Source organism: Podarcis erhardii (assembly GCF_964252035.2).
Source record: "Podarcis erhardii genome assembly, chromosome: 2".
NCBI lineage: Eukaryota > Metazoa > Chordata > Lepidosauria > Squamata > Lacertidae > Podarcis > Podarcis erhardii.
In genome coordinates, this window is record NC_138498.1 from 127580901 (window position 1) to 127594866 (window position 13966).

At 55.7% G+C, this 13966-nt stretch overlaps 1 protein-coding gene across 1 annotated transcript in view; it reads right to left on the bottom strand.

Moving 5' to 3' along the window:
* Positions 1-9: 9 nt before the first annotated feature.
* The window catches only part of SYNGAP1 (synaptic Ras GTPase activating protein 1), a 66313-nt gene continuing 52356 nt past the window's right edge, over positions 10-13966 (bottom strand). The window contains 10 exon segments of the mRNA XM_081849362.1: positions 10-211; positions 214-235; positions 3143-3230; positions 3468-3519; positions 3522-3678; positions 3793-3966; positions 8857-9760; positions 10025-10066; positions 10253-10434; positions 10530-10731. Of these exon segments, the coding sequence (XP_081705488.1) occupies positions 81-211; positions 214-235; positions 3143-3230; positions 3468-3519; positions 3522-3678; positions 3793-3966; positions 8857-9760; positions 10025-10066; positions 10253-10434; positions 10530-10731 (1954 nt within the window). The 3' untranslated portion in view covers positions 10-80.

Consider the following 13966-nt stretch of genomic DNA (forward strand, 5'->3'; position numbering starts at 1 on the left):
GAGGCAGGCGGGCCGGACCCCCGCCCCGCCCCACCCACCCCACGCCGGCTCGGGGAGGTGGGGGGAGGCAGGGGCGGCCGCTAGTGCTCAGACACGGTGTTGCGAAACTCTCCATTTTCCGTGATCTGGAGTCGCGGGGGCGGAGGCGGTTGCCCGGAGTGGATCCCGTTCCAGGGCTGCCCCATAGCGGCGCTCAGACGCGGTTTGCTGCACCCACGGCGGAAAGCTGCCTCTCCTGTAACAGAGGGGGGCAAGAGGGGCACTTATTTATTAACGTTGGGGGGTGCTGGCTCTCACAAGACAGCCCCCGCCCTTCCCGCTTGGGCCCCTCTACAGCCCCACCCCCAGAGGCCAATAGGAGGGGCCTCCCCCCAGCAGCCCAAGGGGTCCAAGGGCCTTCCTCCCCCCATTTGGGGGCCGCTTTGGGACTCCAGCTATGGGCTCCATGGGGCTGGCTGGGACACTCTGTGGCTTCCCCCAGGGCTTGGCCTGGCAGCTGGGTCAGCCCATGGCAGATCTGTGGGCCAGCCAGGCGTCCCCACAAGGAAGGCAGGACTGCAGCCCCCTCGTGCCCCCCAGCAAGAGCCGAGTGCCTGAGGCTGGGCTGTGTCCTTGGCTCAGCCCCTTCTTTCAGCTCCCCATAGCAACCCCCGCTGGGGGAGGCGCCCTTTCCTGGCCCTGCCCTGAGCCCCCCAGCAGGATAGGCCCCGTTTGGGTCTCAGGACTCGGGGGGCTCCCCCTCCCCATGCTTTCCCAGAGGCCTCCATCCTGCCCCCTTCCTCCCACGGGGAACGGCTCACCCCCAGCCCAGCCACTCCCACGGTGCTTCCAGAGCAGAGGCCTGCCTGAGCATTGTGGGCACAGCAGGCCTCCTCCCCCCACTCGGAGGCCCCCCTTCCCCATCCCCACTGGGGTGGGGACAGGCTTCCCTCATGGCTGTGTTGGGGGTGCAACTGTCCTTCCTTCTCCAGGGCTCCCTTCCCTCAAGCCGAGGGGCAAAAGGGAGGGAGCTGTGGGGACCCCCCGTGGCAAGCAGAGGGGAGCCGGACAGGCCTTTGGGAAGCCCCCAGGAACCCCCCCTCTCCAAATCCCACAATTCCTTTCACATCTTCCCAGGCCAGACCCTTGTGCAGGATGAGTGCCCCCCCCACCTTTGAACCACCTGCAAGGGGGGAGGAAGCTGGGCAGGCCTGACCCCTGATTATCGGGGAGGCCTGACCCCTGAGCCCGGGGAGCCCGGGGAGGAATGAGGCCGTTATCCCCCTCCCTGGTGACCCCAAAGGTGACGCCTCCCCCATCCTGGGGCTCCCTCTCTAAGGGGTGAAGTGTCATCAGGAGGACTCCCCCCCCCCACGTGGCCTCTGGCATCCTCGCCCCTACTGAACCCTGGGGAGGGCAGCAGTCGGGCACCCAGTTCCCCAGGGACAGCGCATCCACACACCCCAGCCCCACATGCCGCCACTCCCACCCCCCTGGCTGGCACTAACCTCTTGGGCCAGCTGTCCACCACCACTCGCCCGGCCCCCCCTGTGCCTGGGAGCGTCCGGCCCCCTCCTTGCCAGACCGTGGAGGGGGGTCCTCCCACGCCCTCCCCCCATGCACACAGGACCCTGCCCGCCCCCTCCAGGCACATGCACAACCCCCCTCCCGCCTGGGAACAGATAGTGCTGGGTGTCCAAGTGGAATGCGGTGCGGACAGACACAAGACAAACGGGGGGCGGGGCAGCAGTGCGGGAGGCGGGGGCCTGGGGTCACGCTGGGGCGGGCAGCATGGGTTGGGGGGCTGAAAAGGCCCTGGGTGCCCCTGTGATGCTTCCGGCCTCCCTAGGGGGAGGAGGAGGTGGGTGTCCAAGAGGCTGCTCCTGCTGCAAGTGGACAGAACCGCCCCCTCCCTCTGACTGATGTGGGGAGGGGGCTGTTCAGGGGGGAGGGCCCCCATGCCCACCCCTCCCCCCATGGGCAGCAGGTACCCACTGCCAAGCTTTTGACTTGAGGACCTCCTTCCCCCCATAAAAACAAGAACCCGGAATGAGGCTGTCCTCCTACAGGTGGGCACCCAGTGGGGTCCCCTAGAGGGTCACTCCCCACACCTATAGGGACATAAAGGAGAATCAGGAAGAGGAAAGGCAGAGGGAGGAAAGGAGGGGGAAGAGAGGGTCTACTCCTTACGGGGGCAGGAGAGGGGCAAGGGGCGTGTACGGGACCCACCTGGTCGGCTACTGAGTGGCGGGTGTCCCCCCGATCCTCCATGTGAGAAAAGCTGAGTCATACAGAGTTACCTGGTGAACAGCTAGGATGAAACGGAGAAAACACAGTGATTGGGTCAGGGACCCCCAGCAGCTGTGGGGCAGGGTGGGGAGGGGGCGGGCCTGGGCAGGGCAAGGAGAAGGGGCAGGTGGGCCTCTCCCACAGCCCCCCGTCCATCTCTTTCCAATGCAAGGAGGCGAACAAGGGGCTCCTGTGTGCTGGGGGGACGACCCTGTGTGCCCCCCAGCCAGGCCAAACATCGGGCTGTAAGAAGAGCCTTATGGATGGTTCCCCAGGGCTTCAGAGGGCAGAGACTCTGGCCCTGGGCCCCGCCTGGCTCTTCGGGCATCTGCCATGCAGACAGCAAGCCCCCTGCTGCTCTGGGGAGGGTCTCTCTTTCCATGGCAGGCACTCCAACCACCCCCAGGGCCCCCCCAGAACTGAACACAGACCCTCCGGCTGGAGGAACTCCTGCTTGGCAGAGGGGGAGCGCCCGGGACCGAGGGCATCCCAGGCCAGAAAAGGCCCAGCGGGCAGGAAGGCAGCCCCTCCCCTTCTGGCACCCCCTGCAGCTCAGCGCCCCTCTTCTGACCCCCACTTCCCCCACACTTGGGCAGGGCCAGGCAAAGGACTCTGAACCCCGTTCCCCCTACCCAGTGTGTGGGGCCAGGTGTCAGCAGACAGGGAGCCCCCTCCTCCCTCCCTCCCTGCCCAGCCCAGCCCCCTCCCGCCATGCAGAAGGGGGGAGAGGCAGAAGCGGACTCAGGCGGTGGCAGGGTGGGGGCGGCATGCCCAGCAGGGGTGAGGGGAGCGGAGGACGGGAGGGCGGGCGGGGAGACGCAGACAGGGATGGCGATGGAGACATGGGCTAGAACAATGACATTGTAATTTCCACCTGAGCGTCGAGCAGCCGCTTCCGCGTTTCGGAGGCGTCGAGGGCGACCGAGTGATCCCTGCGCAGCTCCTCCTCCACCAGCATCAACCTGCAGGGACAGGCTTCACTGGAGTCAATCCGGGCCCCCCCACCCAGCAGGCAGGCGGCGGGAGCCGGGGCCGCCAGCAGCTGCGGGAAAGGGGGGCTCCCATGGCGGCCCGGCGGGAGCCCCCCTGCCCCAGGCCCCTCCCCGCCAGGGGCCTCTCCTCCTGGGGGATCCCTGCCCAGCTGGGGGGACCCCTGCCTTCTGCCCCCTCCCCTCCGGCGGCTCCGACCTGCAGCTCACCTGCCAATGATGCTCTTGATCTGGGAGTCCTTCTCCACCTGCTGCTGCCGGAGCGCTTCTCGCTCTGCTCCAGCCGCTGCTGGTACTGCTGGAGGATCTTGCTGGTCTGCTCCTCCTGGGTCAGCAGGCGCCGCTCGTACTCCTCCAGCTTCCGGTTGGACATGTGCAGCCGCTCCTTCAGCGAGTGGATCTCCTCCTCGTACTCTTTCACCTGCACCAGGGCCAGGAGGGAGGGAGCAGTCTTGCAACCGAGTCCGGAAGCTGCCCCGCCACCAGCCCCACGGAGCCCACGCAGGCCACTCTGCCCCAAACGTGCCCCAGTTACCCAGTCCAGCCGACTCTCGTCCATGGACTTGGAGTACTCCTTCAGCTTGTACTCCTCCCGCTCAATGTGGGAGCTCTCAATGTCTGCTGAGAGGTGGGGCATGTTGGAGACCCAGGCGACTGTCCTCTCGGAGGCCGGCATGACGGGGTTCAGCGTTGAAGGCGTGTGCGATTGCTGCAGGGGCAGAAGGGGCACGGGGGGGGGGGAGAGCAAGTCAGTGGGGCCTCCAACCCACCAGGCCCCATCGCTCTCATCTCTGCTGTGTTGCACAGCCCTGCTTTCTTCTGAAAGTCTGTTCACCTCCCTTGAAGCTTGGAAACAACTCTCTGAGCAAAGTGATGGTGGGAATTGGGCCTGTCCATGCAAAGAGTGGACTGGAGGACATTCAGCCTCTCCCCCCTGGACTGAGAGGACCCCTCAAGCCTTTTGCCTCCTCTTTCAGGGGCAGGATCCAGCCTGCCCTCCAGATCTAACTGGCAGAGCTAAGAATGACCCCTCGACCCCACTGGAGGAGAAACAGCCACGGTGACCGTGCCCAGTACAAAACATGCTGCCACAGCAGACACAGACACTAGGAACACCTCTGTTCAAAACCCTGTGAGTCCGCACTCTGTAAGACTAAGAGAATGCAGAGGAAGAAACGGAGTGGAGCAGGATCTGCTAAGGACCGGGTGGAACCCTCTGCATCAATGCCAAATACTAACAATCTTCTTAGTGGCCGTCAACCAAAAACAGTGTAAGCTGAGGGAAAACCTTTTACTTGATACGGATTCACAAATGTATGAGGAAAGTCCAAGAGGATGTTCTGCAGCTGGCCGCCCAACCTCTGCTAAGAAACCTCCAAGGACGGAGAGTCCACCACCTCTCCCGGGAGCTCCTTCCACTGTCAGAAAGCTCTTCCGGATGTTGAGTTGGAATCTCCTTTCCTGTAACTTGAAGCCCCTGGTTCGAGGCCCATCCTCCAGAGCAGGAGAAAACAAGCTTGCTCCCTCTTCCATGGCTCAGCCCTTCAGATATTTGAAGATGGCTCTCCCATCTCCTCTCAGCCTCTTCTTCTCCAGGCTAAACATACCCAGCTCCTTCAACCATTCCTCCTAAGGCTTGAATTCTTAGAGACCCTTGATCATCTTGGTTGCCCTTCTGTGCTCACATTCCAGCTTCTCAACATCCTTCTTCAATTGTGGCCCCCAGATTTGGACACAGTATTCCAAGTTTGGTCTGACTAAAGCAGAATTGAGTGGGACCCGGACTCCCCTTGACCTGGACACTGGACTTCTGCTGATGCAGCCTAGAAGAGCATTAGCATTTTTTGCTGCATCACACTATGATCCTCTAGATCCTTCTCACATGTACTGCTAGTGAGCCAGGTGTCCTCCATCCAATATTTGTGCAACTGGTTCTTCCTGCCAACACGCAAAACCTTACATTTGTCCCTTTCGAAATTCATTCCGTTAGTTTGTGCCCAGTTCTCCAATCTGTTAAGGTCACCTTGAATCCCAAATCCGTCTTCTGTGGCCTTAGCTACCCTTCCCAATGTGGCGTCATCTGCAAATGGGATGAGCATCCCCTCAGTTCCTTCTTCCAAGTCGTTTATGGAGACGTTGAACAACAACAGGCCCAGGACAGCACCCTAAGGCACCCCACAGCTCACTTTTTTCCAGGAGGACGAGGAACCATTAATGAGCACTCTTTGTGTTCAGCCAGTCAAAGAGCTACAAATCCACAGATCCTTCCAGCCTCTTAAGCAGTCAGGTGGAAGACGTCTGCCTGAAGATGGAAGGCTGGATCCTGACTGAGATGGTCTGGGAGAAAGGGCAGCGTCCAGGGTTCCCACATTGATAGAGTCAACAGATCTGGAAAACACAGTCTCCTGGGCCAGAATGGAGCTATTACACCCACACCCAAAAAGACGGAGCCCTGGTCAGAGAAAGAACATGCCCAATGGTCCCCAGGACCTCCATCCTCAAACTACCTGACTGACAAAGACGGCACCTCGTCTGCAATGATTCAGGAGGCTTTGACTATGTTAGAGAAGAATCAAACAGGGAGGGCAGAAGGTTTAAGACGCTACCTTATGTGGTGGCAATGCAAAATGATCAAAAAGGTCTGGGAAAAGACATATAAAGATTTGAAGAAAATGCGGGAAATGATTGTTGTTAAAAAAAATTGAAGTTATGATATTGAGAGGCACAGGACTTGATGGATTGTTTGAGCGAAAGACTTTGTTCTGATTTGTGCGACTGGATGCCAGGCCAAGAACAGTCAGCCCCTTCGAAAGGAAGAAGCCTCGGCCAAAGAAGATAAAGAAGAAGATTGACAAAATAAATTACCGAACTATGCAGGATAAATTATTACAAAAATGGGCAATTGTTCAATGCATAATTTTAAAGCTTTGTGTACAGATTTTTACATTAGTATAACTTGTAAAAGTCACTTGTAATAAGATGAAGGTTTTAAAATTGGATTGTTAAGTATATACGGTTTTATGGATGTGCACAAACAAGTATATTATAGTGGAACTAAAGTCGACCAAAAAATGATGGCTTAATCTGTTTATGATTTTTTCTTTTCTGTTTTTGTTGTTGTTCTGTTATTTTTGGGAAATCAATAAATTGTTATCAAAAAGGGGGGGGGGGAGAAAATGTATTATGGACACAGGTCCCACTTTACGAATATTCACCAAGCAAAAATTCAGTTATCCGAACATGAGGCTTTAGTACCGAAACCTCCCTAGACGCACCACAGAGTCCGTGGTCAGGAACACGGCAGACATTTCCCCACAAGAATCAGTGGGATTTGTTTATTTGCTATGCGAGCAGAAATTGTGGGCTAGCTACGCAAATCCTCACTGAAAACTGGAGTCTGCGGAGCGAATTTCAGGGGCCATTGAATTGAATACCTAGAGAAAAGAGAGGAAACTATTCCTTTTCCATAGCTATAGGAGATGCTCCACAATACAACAAAAAAGACAAGCCCCTCCTGTGGTTTTGCAGGAGGCCAGTTCCAATCCATCCTCTGGAGAGCGAGGCTTTTCCAACCTTTTCCTCTGGGCCACACTTTCAGAATAAAAATCTGCTTGCACGGTGGTGAATTTTTTTCTTCTAATCTCAGCTTGTTACATACAGTGAAGATACCAGGCAGCCTGACATCTGGCTGCTTGATAGGGGATCAAATACTTATTTCACTTATTATAATGCACATCTATCTCTGACTTTTGTCTTCCGGGTTTCTGGGGGTTTTCCTGTTATTCTGTCTCTCACAGCTACAATAAACTTACCATTAAAATTATGATCTGGTCATTTCTTCGCCAGAGGGCAAACGGGCAAATTTAGCAGGTGATCAAATACTTTCCCCCCTCACTGTGTGTGTGTGTGTGTGTGTGTGTGTGTGCGTGGATGCATTTTAATCAATTGATTGCTTGTTTTTATGCATGTTGTATTACTTATATGATGTTAGCTGCTCTGAGCCCAGCTCTAGATGGGGAGGGCAGGGTACCAATAAAATGTTTTTATTTATTTATTTAATGCTATCCTTGAATTTTGAGGCCCCCCTTGCCCCCCCCAGCCCTCCTTTTGGACTCGTGAGGGAAACGTTCCTCTCTTTCGGTCTGCATGGACTGAGAAGGACCTTCTTGTCCTGAGGTTTCCTCTCATGCTGCAGCACAGATGAGAGGGGAGAAGGCCTTCTGAATCCGGTGGAAGAGGGAGAGGGAGAGGCCGCTCTCGGCAGGGAGACATTTTGAGCCTCCCCAGGGGAGGAAAAAGGCGGGAAAAGGCCTCAGCGAGAGAAGGGCGCCCACGTCTCTGCCCAACTTCCTCGCCTTCCTGCTTCTTCTGAGGAGAAAGATGTCTCAACTCAACACTTTTTGACTTTCAGGTAGGTAGCCACGTTGGTCTGATGCAGTTGAAATATATAAAAATAAAAAAATTGTCCAGTAGCACTTTAGAGACCAACTAAACTTTCATATGCATGTGCATCTGCAGGAGCACAGCTGGATGCCCTCATCTGCCCCAGCTGCAACTGAACACGTCTCTCCCCTGTCGGCTTCTGCAGACACTGCAAACCTCCAACAGTTTGACTTCAGTTCCCAAGGCGCACTCCTCCCTTGTCTCCCAAGACAGATGGGAGTGGTCACAGTGAATTACAGCTGGAGCAAAATACAACTTTAAAAATCACCAAGAGAGAAGAATCAAATGTACTGCAAGGGGAGAGATCCTGTATGATCTCGCTGTCCTAGAGGCTGAAAGCAGACTTCTCTCCCGCTCAAAGCCAACAAAAAAGGCTGATCTCTTCAGGGGGATCCTGCTTCCTGGCAAGGAGAGCTGCCCTGAACTCTGCAGGAACATTTCTGCCTTGATTGGAATTGCCTCTTTCCTCTCTCATGCAGAGACTGACGCCAGGCTGTGATCCGCCCCCTCCTCCCCTCGGTCACCAAAATTGCCAGCTCATAGCACAGGAGGAGGGAAGAAGCCAAGAGGACCCTCCTGGCGGGAAGCTGTCTCTCCATCCTAAGGGAGCACCTCGAGAGAAAGCCTTGTGCTGGCACGCGGGGCCAGGAAAAAGGAAAGAAGACCTAAGGGGAAAGGAAGCTAAAAGGAAGGGACCCCCCCCCCGCAACCTATTCCTACTACTATCACACGGTATAACAGGAAAGGCAAACCAGAGACACACAGAAGAGGACTTGAGGCAAGGTGAGGTCCCCGTGTCAGGGTAGGACCCGGGAGAGCCCTCGGCCCAAAGAAGCTCAAGGGGGGTCTTGGGACAAGGACCGGCTCTCAGCCCAGCCGGCCTCGCAGGTTGTTGGGAGGGAGAAGCATGGCTGCATTCTGGGCTCCCTGGAGAAGAAAGGCATGCAAGAGTCATCTTGTGACTCGCCCTGAGGCCAGTACACCAATCTAATAAATGACAGTAACGAGTAACTGCACACTTTTAAAAGGGCCTCTGGCTGGAAGCCGCACCTTGTCCGCTCCCCCTGACCCACTCGATTCCACCTGGTTTGCCTGGGCAGAGGGGCCGGGGTGGGGGGCCTGTTTCCCAGGGAGGCTGCTTCTGCTGCCTGCTCACCTGCTTGGTGATGGATGGCTTGAGGGCGGAGGGGGCCTCCTTGCTGACGGACTGCTGGCGGGGGCGCGCCTGGCCGTAGGTGGGCTCGGGCTGCAGGAGGTTCCCGCTGGAGGGCCGGGGCTTCTGGGCGGAGGAGACGGTCAGCTGCTGGGACTTGCCCCGCTGCAGCTGGGGCTGGGGCGGGGCTGTGCGCTGGGGCTGGGGCCCGATGGTGATCTGGGGGGGCGAGAGCATGTTCTGCAGGTTCTCCTGCAGGGAGAGCTGGCGCTTGGTGAACTCGGAGCCCTGGCGCGTGAACTCGTCGCTGTAGCTGTGGCTGTGGATGATGTGCTTGCTGGCCGAGAGGTCTTCGCTCTTGCTGTAGCCGTGGAAGGGGGCAAAGGCGTCCGGGTTGCCCTCCGCCGGCCGGTGCGGGTGGGCGTGGCTGTGGAGGGGGCCGCCGGCCGGCCCGTCGGAGGCCATGTGGAAGAGGGGGTTCTGGAAGGAGAGGGGGATCCTGAGCTGCTGGGCCGCCGAGGAGGAGGTGCCCCCGCCGCCGCCCCCGTCGGCGGTGACCCCCATCTGGCTGAGGCGCAGGCCGGCGGCGATGCTGGAGCCGCTGCCCTGCGAGAGGCGACTGTGGCGCAGGCCCAGCCCGGCTGTGATGGAGGCCTGGCTGCTGTTGAGCATGTCGCCCGCGCTGTGGAGGTTGGAGATGCTGTTCATGCGGCTGTCCTGGAGGTCCAGCATGGAGACGCTCTTGTTGACGCTCAGCACCTTCTGGTCAGGCTCGGTGATGTCGGAGCTGCTGGTGCAGTAGGCCGGGGAGGAGCGGGCCAGTGGGGGGCGGGCCACAAAGAACATGTCCTTGGAGCCCCCCTTCTCGCCCTTGGTGGGCGACGGCAGGCGGGTCATGTCCATGGAGCTGCAGGGGGGGAGAGAGCAATGGGGGTTGGCGGGATGAGGCCCCTCTGCAGGAAAGGGGGCAGCGGTGGCGGCAGCAGCCCCACTGCCCTGGGGAGTGCCCCCTGCCTCTCTCGCGCTGCCTGGAGGGATGGCGGGCGGGTCCAGGAGCCCCGAAGGGGGCACAGCCAGTCACAAAGGGGAGGGGCAGCCTGCCACCTCCCAGGGAGAGAAGCCCCCCTCGCACTCTGGGCCCGCCTTCCTCTTGGGGCCTGGCCAGACTCACCTGTTCATGCCTCGCATCATGTAAGGCTGCATGTCGACAGAGCTGGGGGGGAAGAGGGAAAGTCAGGCTAGAGACCCGCAAGGGGGGGGGAGCTTTCCAGGTCCCTCCTGCGCCCGACCCGCAGGGCCCATTCCCACCCCGCGCAAATCCAGAGCAGGCTCAGAAGAGCCGCGTCGGCTGGGGGTCCCTGGCACCCCCTCCCTCCGCCCCCCATGCCGCCGGCCTGACCTGTTGAGGTCCCGCATCATGTAGGTGGACTGCATGTCGGTGGAGGGTCCCCGGAGGATGACGGGCTTGGCCTGGAGTCGCTCGCCCTGGTGGCTGGGCTGGCGCTGGATGTGGGGGTTCCTGAGAGCGAGGCTGATGTCGTTGAGGAGGCGGGGCAGGGGGCCCAGCTTGATGAGGGCTTCCTGGCGGGGAAGAGAGGCGGGCCGGGGGTCAGAGAGGGGGGAGGAGAAGCCGCGGGCCCCGCACCCCCCTCCCCCACCCTGGGCGGGGCCAGCACCTTGCTGAGCTGAGGCATGACCTCCCAGAGGAGGGCGTGGAGGGTGGAGAGCTCCCGGCCCAGGTCGATGTAGCCCTCGAAGCTGCTGCTGTTGGTGAGGGTGTCCAGGTTGGAGATTTCGTACAGGAACTGCTGCATGCTGGACCACTCCAGCTCCAGGAACTCGTTCATGAAGGCCATGTACTCCTCTTTGCTCCCAAACCTGAGGGGGGCACAGGGGAGGGGAGGGGAGGGGGAAGGCAGCCATTGAGGACCCCCCTTGCACCATCAAGGGGGGGGGCGTGGTCCGTGGAGCAACTCCTGCCTGCTCTCACTTTATCCCCCCGGTGTTGTTCAGACTGGACTAGGCTACAGCAATGTGTCTGGCTTGCAAATTAACTTTTCAAATTTAATCAACATTTCTATCTTTCCATCTATATTCCTTATCTTAGTTGTCACGCTCGCTAGTTCAGCAAATTCTATTAATTTATGTAACCAATGGTCTCTTGTCGGGATAGCCTCTTTTCAACTTTTTGCATAAACTATTCTTGCAGCTGCTGTTGCGTATAGGAACAAGCTTTTCGATAATCATTTTGTTTTTTTCCTTATTAATATGGAATCCAGCAAGATTTCCAAATTTTGTTGTAACTTCTTGATACGTCCGCAGGGACCCACGGACTTAGTCCGATGAGCTGGGTGGCAGAGCAGCCTCGCACCCAGATTTTAGCCGTAACAGTTGGCGCCCGAACGTGGGGCATGCGGTTCTCCCGCGTTGCTGACCGGGGCCCCCGAAATCTTCAGCCGGCACCAGGCCATTTTGCCTGGGAAGATCCTTTGGACCCCCGGCCATCTTCCGGGCGGTAATCGAAAGCCCCAGGAGTTCAGCCGGGGAGCAAAGAGGGATCCCGCCGGCTTATTCATCAATCCTGGGATCATCATAGAAGACACGTGAGTATAAGGAAAAGGAAAAATCCAGTGCACTGGTGGGAAAGGGGTGGAAATCTCCTGGCAACTGAATTCTCTGCCCTCCTCTCTATCGCTCCTTCTCGCCTGTCTCTTGGTCCAATTGGTGAGAGAGACCGTGGACTGCTGCTCGACCCGAAAGGGGGGTTCTGAGCTCTATCTCTTTCTCTAAAAACCCTCCAGCCAGCCGCACCAATTGGGAGCCCGAAAGTAAGACGGAGAGACCCGACTTGAAAGATAGCCGACTCTCCGCAACGGGTATCCCAGTTGAAAGCAAGGGGTTGGAGTTCTTTTTCCGAACTTCCCGAGCGTCCTTGCTAGGGGGCAGGAAGTGGTCTTGCTTTCTATCCAATCCCAGCCGCACTGGTTGGTGCCACGTAACACGTGTATCGTGCGTGAGCCCGCTTCCAAAAGCAAGGGGGATTTTCGGTTCAAAACTCTATCTAGGGATCACCCGATCTGGCACCGCACGGCGCGGGCGTTCAGTAGGGCCCCTTTTCCTGAGATTGACGATAGGTAGGAGGTTGCCAGGAGGGATAGCCCATGAGGAATTGGGCGGGATCGGCAGAGTGGAAAAGGACCCCAGGTTATTGACTAAGGAAATAGGAAGGAAATACCGGATAGCTAGAGCTCTTTAAAAACCCTCTAAGGAAGTTGCCAAGCGACTAAAGACCCCTCTTTACTATAAATCCCGTATTAAGTATATCAATCTCCTAGATATACCAATCCTTACCGCCCTTTCTCTTCCCTCTTTCTGTCTAGACACGCGTAAAACATAAAATGGGTACCCAGGCTTCCAAACGCGAGCGGGCTCACTCTGGGAAGAAGGCTTCTAGAAAGCCATCTCAGTCTCAGAAGGACCCTGACTCTCCTCTCCAATTTGTCATCACGTATTGGAAGACGATTCCTGGCCACAAATTATTATCGAAGCAAAATTAGAGAACCTCTGTTCTGAAATCTGGCCCGCCAGCACCGCCTCCGCCAAGCCCGAATTGCGTTGGCCGGCTGGTTAACTGGTGGTGTTTGAAGAGGCAAGGAGGCTCTTAAAACCATGTGGGACCTTCCTACTAATTTCACTTAATGAAGCTAAAGGAAGCAGCCCAACTCCTTGCAATAACCAACTAAAGGATGAGAATATGTGTGTTTACATGTTGTCTGTTATGTGTGTTGTGTGTTGTGTGTTAATACATATATGAGAATATGTGTGTTTACATGTTGTCTGTTATGTGTGTTGTCTGTTCCTTCTGTCTCTGACAGACTGCCTTTCTTAAGCGCGCATAGTTTAAACTGCAAGCTTGCTTCAAAATTTTAAATCTAAGGAAGCCATGCTGGACCTTATCAGTCTTAAATAAGACCAAATGAGAATGAAGGGTGCAAATGTTTACCCCACCTGTTGCTTTGCCGCAACTTTTCAGATTGTGAGTCTACAGTCTATTTTGGAATGTGAATGTTTCTAATGTGAACTAGATGTTTCTGCTGCAAAAGCGTAGTTGAGCACAACTGCTCTCTCAAGCTAAAATGCAGTGTATTTATTTCATGAAGCACATAAAAGGTAGAAGCTTTGGTAGACAACAGCTTTGATAGTCTATCTATAGAGTCCAGTCCTGATACCAGTCTCTATAAGACTTCCTGGCCTCTTTTCTTAGAAAATGCCCCCTTGTTTCATTCTGCCTCTTTCAGGTTTTTTTTTTCCTTCTCCTTCTTACTTCTGTGCCAGGTAAATTTTCTCCCAAGTAAGCTTCCTTTAAAGGAAACTACAAGGGGGGGCATAGATTAGGCTTACTATTCCTCTGCAAATTCAGGAAAAACTGTCACTTTTGTATTCCTTTTAAATCAAATCTATGGCTGTTTTAACTATGCTTTATAAGAGATCCTCTCCCTCTTAGGAAAAATGTTCACTTCAATCTTCCTTTAAAGATAATTTCTCTAGGAACTTGAAGGAAGCAAACTCACTCAAACTATCTCAAGATCTGCTAAAACGGTTCTGTGTAAAGTTGGCTACTTTTCTTTTCCTCTTCCTTAGTACATGATAGGAGCATAGATGTTTCCTTTCCCAGTTGAAAATCTGTACTTAAATGTATATGTCCTTTTGGTAGTGCAAATCTTGCTTTGAAATCTTGCTATGAACACTGTATTTAGGGTTGGACTAGATGACCCAAGGTCCCTTTTAGCTCTCCCGATTTGTGGCTGTGTGGAGGGCCATGTGTCTGCAAGCATGTGATCAGTTGAAATTCAGCCCAACTTTACTCTTTGTTGTTTTTTTTTAAAAAAAAGGTGAGAGGTAAAATCTGTGATGTTTTGAAGCACAACTGGTAATATCAAGCATTTGAGTGATTACAGTGTTTATCATTTTGTCTACTATTTAAAAATCAGACTTCAAAGTCAATTCAAAGTTTAAACACATACAAATACATATGGGCCTTGACCAATCCTGTAAATAAAGGGGCAGGAAAATTTTTGTCTGCAAATGGTAAGGCCGAAAACTTAGAATGTTA